Source organism: Microtus oregoni, unplaced genomic scaffold (genome assembly GCF_018167655.1).
Source record: "Microtus oregoni isolate MIOR12 unplaced genomic scaffold, Mior012 000038F_ref0000394, whole genome shotgun sequence".
NCBI lineage: Eukaryota > Metazoa > Chordata > Mammalia > Rodentia > Cricetidae > Microtus > Microtus oregoni.
The window spans coordinates 13172990-13200629 of NW_024543097.1; the positions used below are offsets into that span (position 1 = coordinate 13172990).

Here is a 27640-nt window from a genome sequence, read left to right on the forward strand (position 1 = left end):
GTGGTTCAGCTGCATCCCAAAGCAAAGCTCAAAAATAGGGAGGGACAACAAACACGTCTAACAAGATAAAAAGTACTGGCCGTGATGCCTGGAAGCTATTCAAGGATTATTAAACAGACAATACAGGAAAGTGCCACTAAAGTGAGGAGAAAAGCTAAGCCAGAGGTGAGGGGTGAATACACAGCCCAGCGGCAGCAGGCTTGCCTGACACACACAAAGCCCTGGGTCTGAACCCAGCACTGCATGGGGGAGGGGAGAACAGGAAAGACATAAAAGTGGCCCACATGACAGAACAACAGGATAACCAGAGAACTACCATGACTACATCCTGTCCATCAAGGAAACTAGAAGAAACAAACATTAAGTAGAAGCATGCAGACACAAGAGAGACTGACTGAAAAGGATACTTATGCTTAACTCATTATTAACATGGGACCTACACATAATCATCAGAGAAGTCAGGGCCATGATGAGCAATCCCATGTGTCTTTTTAATTCACTCTGAGTGTAATTCTGTAACTGGTGAATGACAGACATTTACTTTTATTCTTAAGCACATGGCTATGCAGTTTTTCCGTGTCTTTAACTTAAGAGACTGGCCTTTTCCTACCGTGTATTCTAAGTGTCTTGGTTGAGAGTCACTGGGTCATGAAGCATTCCTTTATCTCTTTTGCTCTTGCTAAAACTACCTCTTGTTTCCATCTCATGATTGTGTGTTGTGTCACCTACTTGGAGAAACTGTAGAGAGCAAACGTGATTTATTAGCTTCCCAAATACTGTCTACTACAGACTTCAAAAAGTTGGGGAAAAGGTCTTAGAACTTTGAATGTTTTCATCAAAAAGAAATACATGATTAGAGAAACAGGGTTTTTTGATGTGGGAGTGTCATATATCAATCTGTTGATTTCATTGGTTAATTAATAAAGAAACTGCTTGGCCTGATAGGTTAGAACATAGGTGGGTAGAGTAGACAGAACAGAATGCTGGGAAGAGAGGAAGTTAGGCAGACGCCATGCTGCTCCTCTCCAGGGCAGATGAAGCTCCGACCCAAGATGGACGTAGGCAAGAATCTTCCTGGTAAGTCACCACCTCGTGGTGCTACACACATTAATAGAAATGGGCCAGGCAGTGTTTAAAAGAATACAGTTTCTGTGTTATGATTTCGGGGCATAAGCTAGCCAGGCAGGAACGCATCCCACCGCTCCTTTCAACAGTTTTTAATAATATTTTTATTAATTCCTTGAGAATGTCATACCATGTACTGTGATCATATTTAGCCCCCAAATCTTCTCAGTGACCATCTCAGGTGTCACCTCCCCACCCACCCAACTTATTTTTTTTAACCAAAGTCCAGTTTGTGTTGCCCACCTACCCTAAGGAGTGGGACCTGCCTGGAATGTGATCTACTACTTACCAGAGATCATACAATTTAAGAAAAGTGACTAGTTCAATCTATTTAAATATTATTAAACATTACACAATGTACAAAAAGTCTCAAAACATTACTTAGTACTACATGAATATTCATCCACTAAAAATAAATTTAAGGCTGGACATGATGGTTTACAGTTTTAATCTCAGAAGTTGGGAGGCAGAAGCAAGTATATCTCTTGTGAGTTTAAGGCCAGCCTGGTCTACATAGTGAGTTTCAGGACAGCCAGGGCTATGTAGAGAGACCCTGCCTCAAAAAAAAAAAAATTAATTAATTTTAGTTTGAGAAAAACAATCAATTAAAGGGGGTAAATAAATTAAAAAATAAAGGAAGATGGAACAAAGAGAAAGTAAATGTTAAAATAGTAAACTGAACTATATTTAATAATATCAAATAATCACATTAAATTATATTGTAAACTAAAAAGATATTAAAGTGAGCATATAAACATTTACAGGAGATAGGAACTGGGGAGAGCCCTGAGTGAGTAAATGCGGTGGCTGTGCAACCCTGAAAGTCTGATACAAATCCCTACACCCACATAAAAAAAGCCAGACATGACCACATGTGCCTATAATCCCATTGTTTTAAGGCAGCAATAGGTGGATCCCAGGAGTCTGCTGCCCAGACAGTCTACCCCTAGCCTAGTCCTTGAGTTAGGGACTTTCCACTTTGGTGGAAAGCCACAGAAGACAGCCAATGTCCTCCTCCAGTCTCCAAGTGCAGTGCTCAGGTGTGTGCATTTGCACACACACATATCTCCACATACATGCAAACATCATATTTGTAACATTTAGAGGAAGCAGATAAAAGAGCAGTAAGAGAAACTTTAGAACACAAGTTGACATGGGTATGCTTGTTCTATAGTACGATCCATTTGTTCTGAAGACAACTACGTTGCTATACAGAACAAGTAAAATCACTCTTACCTTGGACACATTACTGACATAATTCACCTGCACGGTACTTTCTTTATCAACTTGATTACAAAGATTCTGTAAAGTATACGCATATTCCTTATCGCTTTTTATTCTCAGAGCCATAAATTTCTTCACTGTTTCCAGCAACCGTAATTCCCAGTCTTGCAACTTTAACACAGCTTCCTGTGAGTTCCTCAGGTCACTCCCAAATCCCATTTTGTAAGGTACTGCTTGTCCTCTATACCGCACAAGTGGGCCTGCTAGTCAGCACATATCTGTGGGCGTAAACATAAGAAGTCTCAATTAGAAGGAAATTAGTCCACAAAGCAAAAGCATGGTCTATTGTTTTAATTTAAGAGTTTAAAAAAAAAATGGCAATTAGACGTCTTCCCCCAAAGATCAGGAAGAAATCAAGGATGTGCACTTGTGCTGTTGTATTGAAAGTTCCAGGTACTGTAATGACACCGTAAAATAAATGACAACTGGGAAAGGGGCTGAAGAGATGATACAGCGTTTAGAGTGCACACTGTTCTTCCAGAGGGCCCGAGTCCAGGTCTCAACAACAGCTCTCATAACAGTCTACACTACAACTCAGGGGACTCGACACCTCCGACTCCTCAGGTACCTGCATTACACACACATACCTGCACATAGGGACACACATATGCACAAATGAAAATTAAAAATGATGAGACTAGACAAGGAAGAAGTGAAATGGTTTCCACTTGCAGATGCACCACTTCACACAGAGAGAGAGTCTGGTATGTTACCAAGCATGACTGACAGAGAGGATGCCTATGTCTCCTCCCCAGCTGATGACCTATTCAAGAGGTGGTGGAAACTCTAGAGGGAGCCTCAGTAGGCAGGGACATCACTGGAAGGCGACCCTTACTGATTTTTCCTGGTTCTGTTCTTTCTGTCCGATTCCCAGTTTCCAAGGTGAGAAGCTTCTACATACACGCCTGCTACCATGGTATACTCCAAACCAAAACCTCAGAAACAGTCAAAGGACCATGGAAGGAAATCCATGAAACTGAGTAAACCCGCTTCATTTACATGGCTTTTCTCACACGTTTGATCATGCGACATGACACTCACTAACATACTCCATGCAAGGCCAGAGTTTAAAAAGTCAATCTAATGTCCACATATGAGCAACAATCAACCAGAAAATTAAATTAAAAATAAATTCCAATGCTGGGCAGTGATAGCACATGCCACTAATCCCAGCACTTGGGAGGCAGTGGCGGGCAGATCTCGATGAGTTCAAGGTCAGCCTAGTCTACAGAGTGAATTCTAGGACAGCCAGGGCAACACAGAGAAACCCTGTCTCAAAAAAACAAAGGGGGAAAAAAAATCAATGCCACTTACAAAAACATAAAAAAAAAAGAATAAAACAATTGGGAACAAATCATTTTTACTGCAAACTTGTGTTCTTCAAAATAAAAAGCTGATATAAATGAGATCCTGAAAGGTTCAAAGGTGAAAGAATTAGTGTTAAGAAAGCAAGAGACTTCAGTTTGATCTCTCCATTTGACATAAGCTATACTGAAAACATATTGTAGGTGAAAGAAAATTAAGATACAAAAGATCACATATTGCATACTTCTATTTACAGGGCATGTGGAAAATAGACCAATTAGAGATAGATATAAAATAGATCTGGGGCTGTCTAGGGCTAGTGAATGTGGAGAGAAATGGAGGCTGAGACCTGAGAGGTACTCTCGACGGTGACGGCAGCACAGCTCTGGGAGCCAGCTAAAAACACCTCAGCTGCACACTTCCACCAGGTGAACTCTTCAGGATGTGAGGGCTATGTTTTAGGTATGCTTGATGCATCTCAAGGCCAGATGTGTTGGGATTTAATCTCCAAGGAGAGGTAATAAAAGGTGGAAAGTTAATCCCACTGCGGTACTTAGCAGGAGGGCCTCTGGGAGATGATCAGGATGAAGTTATTAGCATAGAGTCCCGTGATTGAATCCTGATAGCAACAGCTCTACAAGATGGAAAGAACCCAGAAATTACTCTTTGCCTGCCTCTCTCTCCTCACTCCTCTCTTCTCTTTCTCTCCCCCTACACACACACACACACACACACACAACCCTCTTACTCCTTGAAATAGTCTCTTGGGTCTCTGGCAGTAAGGTCACCCCAGATGTGACTCACTGACCTTGCATCTCCACACCCTCAGCCCAAACGAGCCCATCTTATTTATAAAGTTACTCTGTCCATATTACAATGCGATTGGTGATAGAAAATGGACTAGAACTCAAACGGTAACTCAAAACAGTTATTTAAAACTAAGACATAACTTAAGGTATAAGCTAGCTATCATAAACCTCCCTAAGATATTCTCCTAAGCCTAGCCAGTTTGGATGTTCACATTCCTAGATATGGACGGAGGGGGGAGGACCTAGGACTTACCACAGGGCAGGGAACCCGGACTGCTCTGTGGACTGGAGAGGGAGGGGGAGAGGAGTGGGGGGAGGGGGAGAAGGGTGGGAGGAGGGGGAGAAGGGTGGGAGGAGGGGGAGGGAAATGGGAGGCTGGGAGGAGGTAGAAACTTGTTTTTTGTTTATGTTTTTTTTTCTTCTTTTCTTAATAAAAAAAATAAAATAAAAAAAAGATATTCTCCTTGTTTATTGTAAACCCTAAAAACTATTGTAAAATTTATTTTGCCCTCCAGTTCATCTCTCCAGCAGTGACTCTTTCAAACAGGCAGAAGAAATGTGAACCATGCCTTCCCTTTCCAGTTCTGGTTCGTCCGCTGTTTCATTGCTATGGTAGTGGCTCTTCGTTCATTTGTGTGGTGCTGGAAATTGAACCCCAGGCCTCGCACATGCTAGGCAAGTGCTCTCTACCACTGAGCTACAGTCCCAACCACAGATTCTGTTTCCAGTTAAGGACAGTGACACCATCTGAACTACACAGATACAAAAAGAGGTTTCTCTCTCTAACTTCATTTGCTTCATCTAAAGACATGTCAAAAATTATTGTCCTCAAAGTAGAAAATAACTTACAATTGTTCCCCAACTGAAAAATGTTCAATTGTATTAACTATAAAGTAATTAGAAAAATATTTATGAATTTTAAGAAACTCCTTGCTAAAATTTCCAAAGCAGCAATCAAGACTGAGTGGTCCTTAGCTGAGATGTAACAACAGAGGGATGAACTTATTCACCTGAGGGCCAAACAGGATGATTCCACGCTTCTGGCCCCAGACATCAGGTTTAAAACAATAACTTTGGGCCTGGGATTGGCTCAGTGGTAGAGCATTTTCTAGTATGCAAAGTCCATGGCTCAATCCCCAGGGCCACAGTAAAAAATTCAATCATTTGTGGGGCACAAAAACTGACAATGATTTTTTGTTGCTGCTGTTGCTATTTTTAACTGTAGCTGGTGAAAACATACTCCTCACCCCATGTTCAAAGGATAAAGACATTTTTGAAGGAAGAAATGTTGAGAATATTTTAATTTCTAAAAAATACACTAATCTTAAAATTGTGATTAGATTTAGTCCTAACGTGGCATAAATACCAACTCCGCTTCTAAATACATCTTGATAAGCATTTTATTTCTGCTAAAAGAAGCTTCAAAAAATTATGTAGAACTCAGAAATCTGGCATAATCTGGGAAATGTTCCTGCCTATGTTAAAAGCTTATTTATGTTTATTAATATTCTAGGTCAGAATATATATATACACACACACATATACATACATACATACACACACACACACACACACACACACACCTCTCTTTAGGAAAAAATGAAATAAAAATATTTTTAAAATAAGTCAAGTCCATAATAAATTAACTGTCTAATTGTTGGACTGTATGACATAGCAAATGCTTAAGGAATTAACTAACAGACCAATAAACTACATATAACTACCCTATTAATGACAAATCACATACACACACATATATGACTAGTGTTTGCATTAACACCAAACTACAGTACCCTAAAATAGTCACCAGTGGGCAGTGATTAAGTAGAGTGCAAACCAGCCCATGGTTCACCTTCTCTACCAGGAATGGTCAAGTCAAGCAGAAGGAATCAGCTAGAGAGACCCTGTCATAGCTAGCAATCCATTCAGGAATGTGATAGTACATGCTTATGAGAAGTTCTCTTACATTCTGACACTGGAACTTTTGCTGGGCTCACAGCCAAGGTCATAATATTCACTAAGATCACATAGACTTAGCCTGATGTCCTGCTGTGTGCTCAACCTGTTTAACCTCACTAGCTTCCTGTCTAATCTACTTTTACAACCTAAACTAATGCGTACCTGTAATCTTAAATTATGTATTCTTCCATGCACCTGACCGAGATCAATGAATGTATGTATATATGTGTATGGGGTTTTTTTTGTAAAAAAAAAAAAATATTTTTTAAAAACAATCTTTTCTCATTTTACATACCTACCCCAGTTCCCACTCCCTCCCCTGCTCTCACCCCACCCTTTCCTCCCATTCTACCCCCATCCATCACTCCTCAGAAAGGGTAAGACTTCCTAGGGGGAGACAGGGAAGTCTAACATTTCACTTCAAGCAAGACTAAGGCCCCCCTCCCACCATATCTATGCTGAGCAAGGTATCCCTACAAAAAGAGTGTGCTTCTAGATGCCAGATCAATCACTAAGGATAAATCCTGGTCCCACTATCAGTGGCCCCAAAGATTACCCAAGCCTCACAACTGTATCCCACATAGTGGGCCTCATTTGGTCCTATACAGGTTTGTATACCAATCCAGAGTCAGTGAGCTCTCGCTAGCTCAGATCAGCTGTTTCTGTGGGAAACCCCATTACGGTCATGACCCCTTTGCTCATATTATCGCTCCTCCTTCTCTTGTATTGGTCTCCAGCTCAGGCCAGAGCTTAGCTGTGGCTCTCTGCATCTGCTTCCGTCAGTGACTGGATGAAGGGTTCTATGATGACATTTAAGTAGTCATCAATATGATTACAGGGGAAGGCCAGTTCAGGCATCCTCTCCACTATTGCTTTGGGTCTTAGCTGATGTCATCCTTGTGGATTCCTGAGGATTTCCCTAGTGCCAAGTTTCTTGTTAGCACCATAATGGCTCTCTCAGTCAAGATATCTCCATCTCAACCATTCTGTTCCCTCATGTTCCCCTCCTCCTTACCCTTCTATCCCTCACTCCCAATTTTCTCAGGAGATCTTATCTAATTCCCCTTCCCAGGGGGATCTATGTATGTCTCTCTTGTGGACCACAGGCTGCTTATCCTTTGTTTTACGTCTAATACATACCATGTGTGTCTATCTGGGTCAGAGTTACCTAACTCAGGACGGTTTCTTCTAGTTCCATCCATTTGCATGCAAATTTTAAGATGTCATTGTTTTCTACCGTTGTGTAAATGTACCACATTTTCTTTACCCATTCTTCAGTCAAGGGGCACCTGGGTTGTTTCCAGGCTCTGACTATTACAAACAATGCTGCTATGAACACAAGTGAGCAAATGTCCTTGGTATGAGTGTGCATCTTTTGGGTATATGCCCAGGAGTAGTACCGCTGGGTCCTGAGGGAGACTGATTAAGGCAATCATTTGCTACCACAGCTGGAAACCAAACTTATACAACAAATATCCACCATAAATGTTGGAAGCAGCCTATGGATATTGCTTGGTAACCGTGTGCTTACAATAACGCTTGTTATCTGACTCAGTTGGGGTCAGTAACTTAATTGCTTGCAAAACAGTTAAGAATTTCTGTACAGTACCCCCATTCCTTTCCCATGTGATGCTTCCTGTGCTGTTCAATAAAGACAGAACAAAGCTCTTCCTTAGGAACGGGTCCTATACAAATGTCAAATACAAACTACAGACAGATGAAAGACACTGGGAGAGGACTAGAGAATTCAAACCTGGGTTCACTCCGGGGTCAAATTAAAATAGGGGAATGACTAAGTGATCTTTCCTTGCTGTGACACCAGCACATCTGGGGCCTCTGAGGGCATCTTTAATGTGTCTGACTGACACACAGGAACTTTCGTACTCTCAGGCCTGAGGGACTCCTTCCTCATTCAGAGAAACCAGAACAAGCAGGACAGGAAGGAAGGAAGGAAGGACCTAGCTTTTGCACAAAGTACAATCCAAGAACCCACATGTCTTCCCCATCCTGAAGACACCAGGTAAGCAGAATGTGGTAAGAAAATGCCAGCACACCCTCCCCCTACAACAGGCATCCATGACTTGACCTCAGAAAGAAAATTCTATCTTCTCAGGTAGCACAAGTAGGAACCACCAGGAACCCATGAGTTACCAAATAAACCAAGGAAAGAGAAATAACAGTGTAAAAAAATTAAACCATCACTGGAATAGTGTCCCATAAAAGCAGACTAAGATCTGCATGCTAAAAAATTAAACAAGGTATCTACTTATGAAAATAAGAGATTAAAGTGGTTCCCAAGTCTAACATAACACATAAATTATACAGGGTTCAATAAAAAAAAATACACCAAAAAAACCCACTATTTTAATGGGAAAAGATAAGTAATACTAGCACCAAGACAAATAGGGCACCAGCATAACAAGTTAAGCATTTTAAAGCAGCTACAGTAAAAACACTTAGCAACAAAATATTAAGGCCGGGCGGTGGTGGCGCACTCCTTTAATCCCAGCACTCGGGAGGCAGAGGCAGGCGGATCTCTGTGAGTTCGAGGCCAGCCTGGTCTACAAGAGCTAGTTCCGGCACCAGTACCAAAGTTACAGAGAAACCCTGTCTAGAAAAACCAAAAAAAAAAAAAAAAATATATATTAACTCTCTTGAAACAACTGTAAAAATACGACTTAACCAAGTTAGACAAGCTGTAAGAATAATCAGATAGAAATTATAAAAGGAAGAAATGCAAATTTAAAATGTTCTCACTCTGATCCACAGTACACTGGAGATGACAGAAGCCACTGTTGGTAGTATTAGAAAAGAACAGAGTCCATCCAACCAGACTAACAGAGAAAACGGGGGAGGGGGGACGGGACACAGAGACCTAGCAACACTCCCAAAAAAATACAACTCTTCCTTGATCAGAGAGCAAGGAGAAAGAAAGGTAATGAAACAATATTGTAGAAAATACAGCCAAACCTGCTTAAACACACATACGCACAAACACACACACGGAAGCCTGCTCGCATAAACTATATAAGACGGAAGCCAAAACTGTATGGTATTGGTGTCAGGCGCAGACAACAACAGAAAAGAATACAACACCTCAAAATTAGACTTGACTATGCTTAATAGACTTCCAGGAGAGTTAAATGATAAATTACTGGTCTTTCAACCCTAACCCAACACCTTATTAAAGAACTAAAAGCAATCATGGACTTGAGTGATAAAGTATAAACAGATTTACTGATAAATTACAGATTAATAGAAAAAATGAAATCTTCAGGATCTAAAGAAAGAGAGAATACTTAGGGACGACACCAAATCCACAATCAAAAGAAGAAAATATCCAAAAGTAACATCTGTTACTCTGTGAAAGCCCAAGTAACCAGAAGAAAACACAGCTTCTGAAGGAGATAAGAGAAAATGGAGTCAGTAACCCATCCTATAAAGAAAAAGGCTACTGAGAAAGTTAAAAACACCTCTTAGACCCATAAAAGAAATGATGTCACCATGCACGCTACATCCCCTCGACTGTGGAGACAGACAAGTTAAAAACGTCAACTCCTACAAGAGCAGATCCCACAAGCAGGCTGTGAGAGTGAGGAGCTGCTGAAGCTCAATGTGGGCATGTGGGAGGTAGAGCCCAGTGTACATATGACATCTCTCTATTGTTATTTCTCATGACTTAAAAGTAATTCATACACATATACACTATATATGCAAATATATGAATATGCAAGCCACGACAACTGGTGAAAACGAGGCCATGAATTTGAAGGAAAACAGGGAAGGGATATGAGAGGACTTAAAGGGAGAAATGCTGCAATTAAATCATAAGCTCACAAATTAAAAAGCAATTCGTAATTACATCAATAAAAATTTTAAATTTTCAAAATGCCCAGCCCTTAATATTAGGTATGGAGGTACAACCCGATAATACTAGCACTGGAGACAGAGTTAGCAGCAAGCAAAAAAAGAAAAACAGAGAGAGAGGGGGAGGAAGAGAGAGAGGGAGGGAGGGAGGGAGGGAGGGAGGGAGGGAGAGAGAGAGAGAGAGAGAAAGAAAGAAAGAAAGAAAGAAGGAAAGATCCTCAAACTATAGTTCATAATATGGGGCGGGGAGCTCACAAAATCATCCATATTGTTCTAGAAGTAATACAAAAAGGTATGGGAGAAAATTGTATTATCAATAATTACAGAGTGAGGTGTATACAGTGTTCAATTGAAATATACGTTAGAAACAAGCAGGTAAATTCTCTCTTCCATACCCACCATCTCCATCACTGAGGAAAGTGACTTGTACATGGGAGACAAGAGAAATCTATAACATGAATTAACTGGCTGAAGCTCCACAGCACTGCACCAGCATCTCCAGTGCCCAGCAATCTATACTTTTTATTACTTACTTTTACATTGCAAACAAACGCCCGACAAAAGCGATTTAAGGCAGTAAGGTTTATTTTGGCTGCAGTTCAGAAGAATGCAGTCCATCTTGGTAGGAATGGCAAAGCAGCAAGAATAGCTCCGTATGTGGGGGCCGACCAGGAAGCAGAGAGACAGGAACACCAGCTCTCAGATGGCTCCTCCCCTGCTCATTTTTACTCAGCTCAGGGCCTCCTCCCTAGCAGTAGCACTGTTCACATTCACCATACGTCTTCCTTAACTTAAACCTCACTGGGAACTCCCTCAAAGACATACCCAGAGCTGACTCTCCTGGGTGAGTCAAATCAGTAAGATTACAATGAAGACTAACCATCACACAGTCAAATTGGCATTAAAAATCTTAGTAGCGTTTATAATGTTAGGTATTAGGTATTAATTTATAACCACACCCTACAGGTTAAAAAGTCCTTTTTTCCTGGTAATCAATACAATTTCCATCTTCCATAACAGTCACACAATTTTAAAACTTACTTATGGTGCTAGCTAGCTTTAATTGTCAATTTGACAAAGCCAAAAGTCACATAAAAAGGGAGTCTCACTGAGGAATTGCCTGGGTCGGATTTGCTAATAAACAGCATGTGCAGGAGATTTTCTTGGTTCTCTACTGATGTGGGAGGGCCCAGCCACTGTGGAGCACCACACCCTGGGCAGGTATAAGAAAGCTAGCTGAGCATGGCCTGCAAGCTAGCAAAGTTTCTCCACGGTTTCTGCTTGAGTTCCTGCACTGACTTCCCTCTATGATGGGCCTGTAAGCCTATATATACTGAAATAAATCCTTTTCCTCCTACAAGTCCTTCTGGTCATTGTGTTTATCACAGCAACAGGAGGAAACCACAACATCTGGGTTCCTAAAATCTGCCCTGATCTGTCACGCCTCTGTGGCCTTGGAGATGTCGGTCCCCCCAATCTAAATGTCTTTCTATTCACATCTACCAGGAAAGTCTTCAGCAACCAAATCCGAAAGCTGTATTCTCTGGGATGTCTGCCCGGCCAACACTGAGCAGCCCGTCTTTAGAACAGGAGCTGGGCGTGGCTATCTTTAGCAGAGCGCAACTCCTTATCCAGTCTATGTCTTCCATTAAACTGTGTACTATCTCAAAAAGAATTCAGATGTTTCATTTTTATACCATGGGGATTAGGTTGTTACAGAGAATAGAAATCTTTATAATTAAGGGGCTGGAGTCCTAGCTCAGAAATTAAGAGCATGCCCACACACAGAGGATTCCTCCCAGCCACCAGGTGGCTTACAATCCCATGGAACTTTAGCTCCAGGGAACCAGACACCTCTGCCCTCTGCCTGCCATGACATCTACACTTAAACTCTCATATACATAGACACATAATTTAAACTTTCCTTAAAGAAAAATATTTATATAATTAGTCGATATCAATTATAAACCAGGCAGTGACAGGACATTATACAAAAGTACATGTATGTTGTTATCAAACTAATTTAAAAAAACAAAAACAAAAACAGGTCTCTTGTAGCCCAGACTGCCCCTAACCTTGCTATACAGCTGAGATTGATCTTGGCCATCCATCTGACCCCCGCCTCTATTTCTCTATTTGCAGAGCTGTTATCACATGCATGTGGTACGCTCAGTTCCATGATGCTGGGGATTAAACCCAGGGCTTCATGCACACCAGGTAAGTATGCTACCAACTAAGCTACATCCTCACCCCAACGCTATCTCTTTGTAAGAAACAAGCTTATAAAAAGTTAAACTAACATAAACCTTACTAAATTGCTAGCTATTTGGGTTTATTTAACCTATCTTATTTATTGGTCTTCAACTTGAGACTGCATTTTGTCACAAACAGTGACTGAATTAAAAATTTTAAAGAATCATAAAAATGCTGTTTTCTAAAATTAGAAGTTTAATTTTCATAGAATATATTCACTTATATGGATTTCATGAACAGAATGAAAGTTATTAAACAGCAAAGTGTAAAACGGATAGTTTCTTTGCAAGATGACAAAATTCCTATGGTATTATCTTATGAACACAGATATACACAAGTATCTGTCCTAAAATGCATCCTGTTTCTCGATTTTTGGCTCTATAACTTTTACATTCTGCAAATGCCAAGATAGAAATAGTGCTTCTTCTGGGCATGACGAGATATACTGTAGTAATCCTAGCACTTGGGAGTTTGAGGTAGAGAATAAGAAGTTCAAGGTTATCCTCAACTTCATAGCAAGTTTGACACCATTGCAAAAGAAGAAACTGAAGGATGGGAGAAGAGGAGGAGGAATTAAGAATGAATGAAAGAATGAATGGATACTGTGGTTTTATTTATTTATTCATGTATTTATATATTTGAGACAGGGTCTTACTATGTAGCTCTGGCTGTCCTGGAACCCACTGTGTAGGCCAGGCTGGCCTCAAACTCACAGAGATCCTGTCTCTGACTCCCAAGAGTTGGGGTTAAAGATGTGTACTACTATTCCTGGTGAATATTGGGTTATTAATAGCATAAAGAAAGTTTAACCTATACTGAGTATTCTCTCTCAAATTGGGGAAACACAAATCTTTTATTGTTTAAAAAAAAAGTGTTTTTCCTTTATCTAAGATTGTTAAAGAGATCCAATGACATCCACCACTGGAGGTTGCAAATAAGTTAGTGAAATTATGTAATAAAAGTATGGGCAGTGAGACAGCTCAGCACAAGGGACCTTGCTGTTCAAGCCTGATGAGCTGAGCTCAGATCCCAAAACCTGCGGAAAAGCTGGGCATGGGAGCGCAGCCGTCTGCATTTCCTATGGGACATGGGCGGACGACTCTCCAGGAGCTCGAAGGAGAGTGAGGCTGACACGGGCAGCAGTAACAAAGGACACCCTGCCCCAAGCAAGACTTAGAAGCTGAGGACTGACACCTGCAGTCCTCTAAGAATTATCCAAATCACTATACAACTCACACTGGCAGTATCATCAAAACGTCTGTACAGTGATCACATGAAATAGCCAGATGGCTAAAACAGAAAAAGGAATGATCTCAGCGTTTCTCAGCTTTTATGTGCGTCTAGTAAGACTGAGACAAAGCCATACTGAGCAAGCAAGCAATAGCCATAGTTACAAACTCAAAATTAGCTCTGCATGAACAAAGTAAAGTCCCTTTTCCAAAGCACTCCAATAGACAGAATCGTAACTGTTGTGGAATATTCCTTTACACGGTATGTCACTGTGATTGGTTTAATACAAGGCTGAATGCCCAATAGCTAGGCGGGATTTTTAGGGCAGAGAGAACACTGGGAAGAAAACAGAATCTCCAATCAGACACAGAGGAAGCATAACATGTAGGAGATGAAGTAACAAGCCATGAGCCACGTGACAGTACGTAAGTTAATAGAAATGGGTTAAGTTACAAGAGCTAGTTAGAAACAAGTCTAAGCTAACAGCCAAGCTTTCATAATTAAGATTCGTGTGCTTATTTGGAAGCTGACTGGTAGGACAAAGAAAGACTAGCTTCACAAAACCACAAAGACAGTGCCATTTACTGCTAATTACTAGGTCACGTCATGGACAAAATACTGTGCCTTAAATTTCTGCTAAGCTTTCCGTCTGAAAATGATGTTTCCAGGTCAATTTAAAGACAAAGTTAAATTCAAGTGAAACAGCTCTGGCCAGAACTGCTTTAGTGGATGACAGTCTCCCCCCGAGAAGGCTAACCAAATGGAGAATGTATTTGCTCTTCATCTGACTGCCACATCATTGTGTCAAGAAATCTACACCAAGTAGCAACACCTGCAACTGAAGAGAGCAGAAATTTTTAAAGGAATTAATATAAGTCAATAGGCATTTATTGTGTAACCACAAGAAATAATTATTAGGAACATAAAGGTACATAAAACCTGGAATACAGCCTTCAAACAATTTACAGTGAAGGAAAACAAGGTCACGGCAATGACAATCCAACTGAGATTCAAAAGTCACTCAGCAAGCCTATATTGAGCACCTATCTGTCACATTTCTTAGTGGCAAAAACACTGAGATGAATAAGGTTACAGAAACAGAGACAAATGGATGACAAATAATTCAATGGTGTACACACAAACACAGGTTTTAATAAACAAGGATAATACTAAAGATAAATAATAAAGATCAGAGAGTAAAACAGCCCCACTGGCCAGCCTTACTACCAGGCAGTTATAACACACACTTTAACCCCAGCAGACACACTAGCTGCCATAGAAACTGATGATGCACGCCTTTAATCCCAGCCCTAGAGAGGAATATAAAACGGGAGGAGACAGCCCTCAGTCTCATTCTGAGATTCCTGGAGTCAGGATCGCCATTTCAGACTGAGGTCAAAGTAAGAGTCAGTGACTTGCTGTTTTGCTTTTGGGGTCTTCAGGTTGAACCCAAATTTCTCTAAGTTTTTATTAATCGTACTTCATTCCTCCAACCCACAGAAAGGTGTGTGTGACTGAATATAAAAATATGTGCTATGAAAAGACAGAGTAGAAACCAACACAGTTAAGTACAAGGCACAAAAATCTTATGGGAAAAATGGATCTGGAGGCACAGATCAGTGGAAGAGCACATGGATGAGGTCCTTAGTCCAGTTCCTGGAGAGAGGGAGGAAGGGAAGAAGAAAGGAAGAAATGGGGGTAGAAAAGACAAAGGAAGGAAGTCTTTTTACTAACCCATCCGGGGATGCTAACAAGAGCAGTATGAAAGTAGAGTCTCTTCATCTCTTTATATAAGTCTCTTTATATCTTTACATAAGAAGTGGCTTTGGAAAAGGAAGTGCTAGGCTCAACCCTAACATCCGCCAATGATATAAAACATACTTTATCTTGAGAGCTCAATTTTCTTTTCTTTCAGATGGAGATGGCATGTACCTATTATGCAGAGCTTTGTGGGGGTCAACCAGACAGGAAGTAGAGGCAGGGCAATGAGAACAGGAGTATTCTGGGAAGCAGGAAGCTCTCTCCACAGTTTTGCCCAGACCACCAGAGAGGCAAGATGTAAGCTGCCCCACTGAGAAAGGTATTGAGCTGTGTGGCTAACATAGATAAAAATAATGGGCTAACATAAGTTATAAGAGCTAACAAGTAGCCTGAGCTAATGGGTCAATCAGTTTATAATCTTATGGAGTCCTCTGTGTGATTTTCTCTGGGGCTCACTGGCTATGGGGTACCAGGCTGGACAGAAACCCCACCAAGCAGGCCCCTTCATGTTACAAATATGTATGAGTATTTTGTCTGTATGATGTTTGTACACAAAGTACATGCAGTACTCACAGACTTGAGGGGGGCACTAGACTAGAGTATAGATGACATGAGCCACCAAGTGGATACTGGGAATTGAATCTCCAGGAAGGCAGCCACTGCTCCTAACCACTGAGCATCTCTCCAGCCCCAAGTAATTAAGAAGGTAAAATTAAGTGCTCAAATATAGCTCAGTAGTACAATGCTTGCCTAGCATGCATAAGGCCCTATGTTCAATTCGAAATACCACAGATAAGAAGTAAGTAGAAAGATGGCTCAGGTAAAGATACTTACTTGCGTGCAAGCTTGTCAACCTGAATTCAATCCCTAAAATCCACATGGTACAATAAAGGAAATGACTCCTGCAACATGACTCCTTATCTCCACAGGTGCACCATGGTACACATGCATACACACACACAAATAAAGAAAATTTAAATGGTGTTTTTAAAGGAGGGAAAGAGAGAAACTTTGACATTATTAGGCATAAGAAGGTATGGCTGTGGCAGAAGGAGAGACTCCAATCTTGCTTTATTGCCTATGACCTCCACATGCACATGGTGGCACATATGGCCACCTCAAATATATAACATAAAAATGTTTGGTAAGGCATGACTAATAAACACTTTTAGCAACTAATAATGTGAATTACAGCAAAACCAACCAATTTCAGAGAGAAAATTATATGCTATTTGTTGAGATCTGAATATGATCTGCCCATCATGGACTTACATGTTTGAACACTTGATTCCTAGCTGGCCACACAGCTTTTGAAGGCTGTGTAACTTTAAAACGTAGAATCTTACTGGAGGAATTTATTATTGGAAGCAAGCATTGAAATTTTATAGCCTGGTCCTACATCCTATTCACTCTTCTACTTTCTGACTACAGATGCAGCATGACCAGCTACCTCCCACACCTGCTACAATGGACTGTATCACTCAAACTGTAAGCCACAATAAGCCCTTACTTCTTAACAGATCTGGTCACAGCAAAAAGAAAAGTAACTAGGGGCTGGAGAGATAACTCAGCAGTTAAGAGCACTGGCTGCTCTTCCAGAGGACCCAGGTTCACTTCACAATTCACAGCACCCACATGGTAGCTCACTCATTTGTAACTTCCAGTCCCAGATCTTATTTCTTCCAGCCTCCACGGGTGCTAGGTACACATGTGGTGCCCACCCACACTCACAGAATAAATTCATTTTTTAAATGTGAAGTAACTAACATACCACTCACATTAAGATTATAGATGAGAGCAAATATGCAAGCAGCTTAGCAGGAAATATTCTAGCACCTAGAGTAAAGGGAGCTGTCCTAGAAGCCAGCTGTAGCCTCCTTCTTCAGCGATGAACCTCTACCATCTTAACCATGTGCAGAACTTTGGTGCGGAATATTCAATCATACTGTTATAGACTAAACTGATTAAGTAAAATCAACCTTGGGTCAGAAGGCAGAGCCAGCAACTAGCTGACAGAAAGTAGTCATAGAGAGTCAGAGGGCATCCAGAAGATGGACAGAGACACAGGAAGTGGTAGGGAGTCTAGAGGTCTTTTTTGGTTTGGTGGAGCAAAAGGATGCTCTCTTGCTGGGTCATCAGCTAAGGAGGAAAGTCAGTTGGTTGCTTCTCAGTCACTCTGAGCTAGTAGGTTTTTGCCCTAGGATCTGACTCCTGAGTCTTACTGATAAATAGAACCATAGGGATTTAAAAATTATATTTGGCAGCAGCAAAAGGCGTTTCCAGCTGGGCCTTGGTGGGACAGTGACCACGGAGCTGCAGTCAGTAGCTGAAACAGCAGTAGATTCAGGTGCATGATGGAGGAGAGTCATCTGTTTTGTGTTGATTTCATTGGTTAAATAAAGAAACTGCCTTGGCCCTTTAATAGGACAGAAAATTAGGTAGGTGGAGTAGACTGAACAGGATTCTGGGAGAAAGAAAGCCGAGTCAGTCAGTCGCCATGATTCATTGGTTAAAAAATAAAGAAACTGCCTTGGCCCATTTTATTGGTTAGAACATAGGTGGGTGGAGTAAACAGAACAAAATGCTGGGAGGAAGAGGAAGTGAGCTCAGAGGCCATGCTCCACTCTCCCAGGCAGACGCACGCGATGAAGCAAGCCACCAGGTCAGACATGCTGAATCTTTCCCGGTAAGACCAGTGCAACTCAGATTATTAGAGATGGGTTGATCAGGATGTGAGAATTAGCCTGTAAGGGCTAGAGTTAATGGGCCAAGCAGTCTTTAAAAGAATACAGTTTCCATGTAATTATTTCAAGTAAAGCTAGCCGGTGGCGGGAGCTGGGTGGCGGAATGCAACCCGCAGCTCTTATTACAACAAGTTATGATAAAAAATAAAATAGATATAAATATTGTAACTGTAATTCTTGCTTTATAACTGTTTTGTTATATGTAATCTTACTATGTTAAAATGAAAGCCTTTCTTTTTTTGTTTAAACAGAAAAAGGGGAAGTGATGGAGGAGAGTCATCTGTTTTGTGTTGATTTCATTTAGTTCATTTAATAAAATATTAGGAAGTTAAAAAAATAAAAAATAAAGAAACTGCCTTGGCCCTTTAATAAGACAGAAAATTAGGTAGGTGGAGTAGACTGAACAGGATTCTGGGAGAAAGAAAGCCGAGTCAGTCAGTCGCCATGATTCTCCTCTCTGAGATGAATGCCCCTTAGACTCGTTCCGGTAAGCCACACTCAAGTGGCAATATGGATATTAGAAATGGGTTAGATCAATATGTAAGAGCTAGCCAATAAGAGGTTATAACTAATGGGCCAGGCAGTGTTTAAAAGAATACAGTTTCTGTGTAATTATTTCGGGTAAAGCTAGCTGGGAGTCAGGCGGCAGGAAGTGGCCTGCTGCTCCAACAACAGAGTGGCGCCCAGTTATTTCAGGTGTAAAGCTAGCCGGGTGGCAGGAATGCAGCCCCGCAGCTCCTTACTACAGGTGTACCCGCAGTGCTAGTGAAAAAACAATAGAACTCAGTATTCAGTAAACTCTGCTGCATGGCAACTTCCTGACATAAAGCCCTCCTCCATCCTAGAAGGAAGGCCATGAAGACACAGGAAGTTGTAAAGGAGGGTAAAATATTCCATCCTACAAGGACGTTCCAAAGACATAGGTGTTCTAAAGGAAGGTGAAACATCCCACTCTGCAAGAACGCTCATTAAATTCACAAAGTGGACAACTCACAGGATTCAGAAAGTACCCGAAACTAATCAGTGTCACAAGGCCCACTCACTAAACATATATGGGCAGTAAGGGCTGCTGAGAGACACTGCAAGACAAGCTGATGTGCCTAAAAAAGGTTCAGACAAGACAACCTACGAGAAGCACAGACCAGACCAGATACCTGGAAGGGGATCAAACTGAGCTCCCTGGAACGGACACTGCCTACGGTTATGCAGTGCACTCCAGGTTCCAGCTTTCATGAGATGTCACCCATGCTGGGGTGATGCTGGGGTGATGTCACCCATGCTGGCGTGAGCTTTTGGTGATGCAGCTGATTCTGAGTCATTTCTGCTCTGGTAAGCGACTCCAATAAAACACAGTGGCTGACAAAATGGACTTTGGTGGTATCCATACTTTGGTAGGTTACTGGTTCCCTGTCTGGGGTGAGCAGATATACGTTCATGTCTCCCCAGGAACAGTGTCACACAACACTCTCAGCTTTAGCTGGGGGTTCTTGTTCAGTGATCAGTAAGCAAGCCTGGCCTAAAATCTGACCTACCTGCCAGCACCACATAAGGACAGGCAGAATCTATCTTATGTGCTTCAATGGCTACAACTTTTGGGTGTGCTCCTGGTTAAGTTGTAAGAAGTTTGATAACCCTGAATGCCTGGGCAGGAGGAGTGGAAGATCAAGAGACCAGAGACCTGTATCTTTCAGATATATGACTCCAAGTCAAAAGTATCAAGTCCTGGAGCTCCTTCCTCACAAATGTGAGAAATTTAACAGGGCCACTTAGAAGCACTTATACATGTAAATCTCAATTCCAGCTAAAGTTGGATGCCAATAACTTTAATTTTCTTCCCTTGTCTCCTTTCTTTGGACTAAGAATCAGTCTTTGACAACTCAAATAGAGGGCATAGCACCAGAATTAACCAACAAGCATTCTTTACCTGGCTCCTCTATCCGTATCTAAATAGGATGAAGTGGCTCCCCTTTCTCCGCAGGCTCCATTTTCAGAGCCCTTTTCTACTTAAGCTAGTCCTCTGGTTGACACATGGTTCCCAACCCTAGCAGAAAAAGACACTGTAACTGGTGAGACCCAAAGGAACAATAAAATGCCTCTAGATTCAAATGTAACCATTTCAAGACTCCTTTATTCCATGATCATCAATTCATTTTAGCATCGGCTATTACTGCCTAGAAAGGGTTCTTTTCTTGTTTTGTTCAAACTGGGTAGAGCAAAAGAGGGAAACACTTCACAGACTTTTAAAGCTATACAGAGCAGCCCCTCTCCTTGCTCAAATTCCCTTTCTTCTCAATCAAACATGTTTTTCCCCATCTTTGAAAAATTCTACCTAAGAGCTAGGGACGTGGTTCAGTGGCTAAAGGGCTTGTTCAGCAAGCACAAAGCCCCAAGTTCAATCTCCAGGATTTTATAAACCTGGTACAATCGCACAAACATGTAATCCTAGCACTTGGGAGGCAGAGGCAGGAGGATCAGACATTGAAGGTCAGCCTTGGCTATATAGCAAACTCAAGGGCAGCTAAAGGGACATGAGACCCTTTCTCAAACCCAAACCAAACAAAAAGAGTATGGAATGATGCTTAAAAGTCGCCTGTAAATGCCTCCCATGAAGTTTAAGGAAGATCAATAAAATTCTGTGAAATCCCAAAGCTAGTAAAGGAGTGTTCCCTAGGTGACGGCTCCAGCCAGGGAGAAAAAAATACATAAATCTTGTCAAACTGTGCCACGCTCTGGTTGTGTCTACTGACTTGCCTATATGAGATTTACACTTCAATCTGCTTTATACTCCAAATGGTGCGCCTTTGTCAGAGACATATGCTTAAGCTACCACTGCCTCATGATAGTCGGTTTCTAGACACACATTACTAGACAGAAGCTTAGGCAACAGTTAAAAGGTGGAGGATGAATAATGAGGGCCTTAAGCAGAGTTCTCATTTAATTTCAAAAGCTAGTGCAGTAAGTCGAATATAAATCTCCTAGCTTTCTTTTCTTAACTTGATACAACCAAATGAAAAATGTAACTCAGCTAATATATGCTTAAAATTTGAATGATATTTTGAAAAGAAAAAAATACTTGGACTCTTTTATCTCCTACAACCTCAGAGAATTAGAAGCAAAAGGCAAATTGCAAAGTTTTAGGTAGATAACATTCTTAAAAACCAGATAATTCCCAAAACAGCCATCAAGTAAATTTGTGTCTTCAAACTCTAACTAACCCTTAAGTGAAAAACCAGATTATCAACAACAAAGAGGCAAATAGCAAAGTGGGGGACTATTTAACAGAGGAGAACAAAGAGTCATAAGAACCAAATGGAATGCATGAAACCTGACTGAATCCTGCATTGATAAAACTCCAGAGAAAACTTCGCAAGGATAATTGGTGTGGCCTGAATACAGAACGTCACACAACACTGCTGTGGTTTGGATGGACACAAAAGTCCCCCAAAATTCCCTGTGTTGGTCTGAATGTAGAGGCTGGACAGTGCGGGGAGTGCAGGAAACGCTGTCCTCTGGATGTGGCACGGCTGGGGCACTGAAGAACTCACAGTACCTGTGATTATCTACAGAAGACCTGTACAAGATGAGGCAGTCAACAACCCACCATAGACAGTGGAGGGACTTGTGAGGCAGTAAAGGGTTCCTGGGAGAGAGAGTACCATTTCCTTCCATAGTACATCCATGTGCAGTTGCCAAAACTCCAGAAAATACATCCTAACCAGTGCAAGAAATACTGCCTAAACTCAGAAGGTCACAGAAGCAGAGTTCTGAAAGTGGGAGGAGTACTTGTCGGGAAGGGATGAGTATGAGAGAGGATGAGAGAAAGAATGTAAAAATGACCAATACGTGAAGTGCATATTAGGAGTTGTCAAAGAATGATATGTTTTTAAAAAACACCTGGAAAAAGTGTGAGATTTTAATCATTTTGTGGGCAAATGTAATTAAATTTTTAATATATATATATATATATATATATATATATATATATAAAATAGAATACTATCCAGCTGAAAAGAAAAATAAAATCATGTGTAACAGGAAGGCCGCTCATTTGCTCCTGGCCACTTAGCCCCAAAATAACAACACAGAAACTATATTAATTAAAACACTGTTTGGTCCATTAGCTCTAATTTCTTATTGGCTAACTCTTACATCTTAGTTTAACCCATTTTATTAATCTGTATATCGACACATGACAGTGGCTTACCGGCAAAGATTTAGCATGTCTTACTCTGGTGGTGGCTCTGTAGTGGCTCTCCCTGACTCTGCTTTTTTTCTCCCAAAATTTAGCTTTGTCTTCCCTGATTACCTAAGTTCTGTCCTATGTAGAAGGTAAGTCCCTATTGCTGAAGACATCACATACTTCAAACAGAGACCCGAGAGTCCCAGCTGGAATTGACCTGCAAACCTTCTCCCTGAGGTCTAGTTTTTATGGTACCAGAAGGCACCATGCATGCTTCCAAGAAGGAAAGCTACCAACCATACTACCCAGGTATGGTGTCTATTAATCATAACAACAGCAAGTATAGCACTCTAGGGGTAGAGTAGAGTCACACATACCGTGGCAATAACCAGCAGCTCTCTCATTAGACTCAGAATCTGCTCAACAAGAGGGAGATTGTACCTGGTACTAGAAGCCTAGCAACTACCCACGGCTAGTGAAGTCAGTTTGACCTACAACTGCCACTTTACTGAACTACCACAACCCCTGACTACATTCTAAATATTTGTGCTATACCCGTTGACAAGTGTAGTCTTAGCCCCTCAACAAGGAAACTTCTCTTTACAGCTGATGGAGACCATCACAGAAAACCACAACAAGTCAAAATGCAGTCGTAGAGTCCAGCCCCAGTGGATACAGCTATAAAACATTCCCACATCTAAGGCTCTGGGCACATTGTGCAAATGGAACAGAAAGACCGTAAAAGTCAGAGGATGAGGGAGTTTGCTGTGAGACTGTGTCTCCTAGAAACAGCAGAAGGTACACCCGTAAAGTCTCACCAACATGACCGCCTAAACATGAGCTGAACAAGGACAACAACAGGCATGCCAAAGTGGATGAAAGAAAGCCCACAAGGCCTCAACCCTGCACAAGGGAACTACGAGCAACCAAAGAATGCAGAAAGCAGAAGATTAGTCTTCCCCCAGAGAAGAGCACACTAATTGGCTATAACCAATACCAAATGATCAGCCCTAAAAACATACATATAAATAATGTTATACGACCTGCAAGGTTATATTTATGTATTTAATAATATATATGCATATACATGTATGAAATGACAATCTATTGAAAAAGAGGCCATGAATTTAAAAGAGAACAAGGAGTGATATATGGGAGGGCTTAGATGAAGGAAGGGGAAATGATATAATTACATTATAATATCAAAAAATAATAATTATAAATAAATCTCTTTGGCTCTCAAACAAACAAAAATCTACATTGGCATTCAACCTCCAAGGTGATACAGGAAGAGATGAGTGGGTTCCCCACAAGGACAAGCCTGATGCTCACTAAAAACAGGCTTCAGGGAAAAGCTCCCCACCCTTCCATCTGCGATTTGAAGAAACTCAAAACAGTGTGAAATATGAGGAACAAGCCTTCATCCACTGTCAAACCTGCCAGCACACCTTGATACAGCATTTCCAAACCTCCAGAAACGTGATTACCCAATTGCTGTTGTTCATACTTTACCTAGTACAAGGTGTTCATTACAGCACCACAAATAGATTAAAACAAACATAAAATGTACTTCTTAATTAATGTTAAATTTTATATTTGACCTCAACTGAACGATTATATAGGAAAATTATCCTTATCTGCAGGATCTGTATGCTAACGATTTTAGTTATGGTGTTTTTGTTTTGTTTGTTTTTTGAGACAAGTTTTCTCTGTGTAGCCCTTGCTGTCCTTGAACTCATTCTATAGACCAGACCAGGCTGGCTTTGAATTCAAAGATCCAACTGCCTCTGTCCCAAGTGTTAGGATCAAAGACATGCACCACAATGCCTGACTTTAGTTATGATGTCCTAATATACTTTCAAACTACATAAATACGTAAAGAATGAAAACGCACCAATGTTAGAGGGAATCTAAATGACAAGCAATAGACCCACATTCATTGTCCTGCATCTTTAGTTTTTCTGTAGCAAGACGCACTGTCAAAATGAAACACTAAAGCAGAAGACAGAATGAGAAGAACCCAGTGTTACTGAGGCATGGGGAAGAAGACCAGACCAGCCTTCAAATTCCTGAGAGTCAGCTGGTCAGGTCACACAGTTGCTTTAGGGTCAAGGAGAGGTTTGGGTAAGCTCCAACGGTACAAGTCAGCACTTAAGTCCCCATATTCTGCCCTAATCTCTCAACCTTACAACTCAAATATAAAAAGGCCAGAGAGATGGCTGCTCTTACAAAGGACCTGAGTTTTGTCCCCAGCACCAATGCTGTTAGTCCAGTTGCAGGAATCCAATGCCCTCTCCTGAAGGCCATGGGCACCTGTGCTCACACACAAACACACGCACACACACAGGCACACAAGCACATAAAAACTCATATGTGTGCACACACATATATGCACACACAGTTTCTTTTTTCTTTTCACCTTAAAAATAAATTTTAAGAAAATAACCACATGAAAATAGAAAACTTATAGGCCAATAGGACAAAAAGTAAGATTCAAGACATCTAATCAAATGTCTCTTACACAGGGACAAACAACAAACATTAACTCTTTATTGTACAAAACACCTAAAAGCCCTTTCCAAGGAACAGAGTTAAGAGCACTCTTCCTTCCAGAGGACCGCGGGGACTCACAACCATCTGCAACTCCAGTTCCAGAAGATCTGACACCCTCTCCTCTGTGGGCAGCAGGCATGCATACAGTGCACATGCCTACATGAATGCAGGCAAAACATGCACACACATAAAATAAATTTTTAAAAAAAAATTAATTCTTCAGAAAGGAAACAAAGGAAGATATGGCTAGTAATAAATTCATAAGAAATAAACACAAAGTCTATTTATTTTAATAACTACTAAAGTTCAGTTTTCACCTCAGGTATCAGTATAAAAATGCTTTGATGAGAGAACCCATGTTCAACACTCTTGCACCCACATGACATCCCACAACTATCTGTAACTCCAGTTCCAGGGGATCCAATGTTCCCTTCCAACCTCTTCAGGTACTTCACACATATATACACAAGCCAAACACCCATACACAAGAATTTTTTTTAAAAAATTAAATAAATGAAATCTTCCATGAGTCTACACAAGTTAGATACATTCAAGTAAGCTTAATATTGTGTGTGTGTGTCTGTGTGTGTGTGTTAACACAATAATGGAAAATCTTCAAACTAAAATACTAACCAGAACATTGGGGAACATCCTAGGAAGATTTCCTACTAGTGAAAAGAAAGACCTCTTTTTTAAGAGAGAGCAAAGTAAAGCCACTTACGATACAAAAGTAAAGACCAGTTAGTTTCGCTTCCATAAATTCCCTGAAGTCATATGCTAGTGAACCCATAATTAGATGTCATATGGGCTCCAGAGGCCCACTGAGAAGTTGGAGGCTCACTCTCAGATGACCACAGTGGGTGAGGGTGGGCTAGCTCAGGCAAAGAGACAGCTGATTTCCTAAGGTAAGGAGCCATCTGAAGAGCCTGCTAGTGACATGGGGAGATGAGATATGACGTGCTTTCTTTTTTCTCTTTTCTTTCCTTCCGTCAAGGCTCACAGGACTTTGAGTTTCTTGGGTGTAAAGGGAATAAAATAAAATTCAAAGATGAACAGTTTTTTGTTTGCTTGAATTTAAATACCACTTAAACGACTGGTATGACTTAGCAGAAGACAGACAAAAATTACCATAGGGTTAGGTATTATACAAAAATGAACTTAACGGAAAATAACAGATAGACATGCTAGGATAAAACACAGGTTCTCACTATGTAGCCCTGGCTGGCCTGAAAATTGCAAGAGACCAAGCAGACCTCAAGCTCAGAGCAATCCACCTGCCTCTGTCTCCTGAGTGCTTAGATGTGCACCACCATAACCAGCCTATTTGTAATACATACTAGTTAATGCTTTATAAAGCTTGTCCCCAACAATGAGTATTATATGCCTTTTAATTAATTATTAATTTAATTTCAAAACACTTCAGTGATATGGGATGTACTTCTGTATGTGTGTTGCTTTTATTGGGTGATGAATAAAGCTGTTTCGGCCAATGGATTAGCAGAGTAAAGCCAGGCAGGAAATCTTGAACAGAGATATACAAAGTAGGCAGAGAGATTCAAGGAGACTGCATGTAGCTGCTGAAGAAAAAAGACACTAGAACATTACTCATAAGTCACAGCCTCATGACAAACACATTAGTAGAAATGGGTTAATTTAAGATATAAGAGCTTGCTAGGAATATGCCTGAGCCATTGGCTCAGTGTTGTAATTAATATAGTTTTGTGTGACGATTCACATCTGGGTGGCCAGGAATGAAAGCACAGTCTCAGTTTACACTTCAGAGTCTTTCTAGAAACAGAATGCAGAAATACAGAAAACAGAACAAAGAATGAGATTTTCAATAGGAAAAGCATGTTGACCCTTGGGATATCAGTATGGCGATTTCTCAGAAAATTATCAAATAACCTTCCTCAAGACCCAGTAATACCACTTTTGAGTATATATCTAAAGAATGCTCAATCATGCCACAAGGACATTTGCTCAACTATGTTCATAGATAGCAGCATTGTTTGTCATAGCCAGAACCTGGAAACAACCTAAATGCCCCTCAACCAAAGAATGGATAAGGAAACCGTGGTACATTTACACAGCAGAAAAAAAAATAGCGACAGCTTGAATTTTGCAGGCAAATGGATGGAGACAAAAAACATCACATTGAGCCAGGTAACCCAGACACAGAAAGACAATTATCACATGTACTCACTCATAAATGGTTTTTAAACATAAAGCAAAGAAAACCAACCTACAAATCACAATCCCAGAGAACCTAGACAACAATGAGGACCCTAAGAGAGACATACGTGGATCTAATCTACAGGGGAAGGAGAAAAAGACAAGATTTCCTGAGTAAATTGGGAGCATGGGGACCATGGTAGAGGGTTAAAGAGGAGAGGAGAGGCAGGGAGGGGAGCAAAGAAAAAATATATAGTTCAATAAAATCAATATAAAAGTAAAGCATGCTGAGTTTGGTGTCAGGCATTTGAAAATATAGGACTGATAGGCACACAGGCTGAAAAAGCAATATGGATATTGAGATTCTGCCAATCAAAAGTATTAGTGGAAAAAACTAA

General features: G+C 40.8%; 1 protein-coding gene across 2 annotated transcripts in view; it reads right to left on the minus strand.

Moving 5' to 3' along the window:
* Fer (FER tyrosine kinase) overlaps positions 1–27640 on the minus strand; it is a 315759-nt gene that overhangs the window by 275905 nt on the left and 12214 nt on the right. For both annotated transcript variants that reach the window (XM_041631741.1, XM_041631742.1), the window contains one exon: positions 2362–2627. In XM_041631741.1, coding sequence (XP_041487675.1) covers positions 2362–2568 — 207 coding nt within the window. In that variant the 5' untranslated portion in view covers positions 2569–2627. The remainder of the gene's footprint in view (positions 1–2361; positions 2628–27640) is intronic.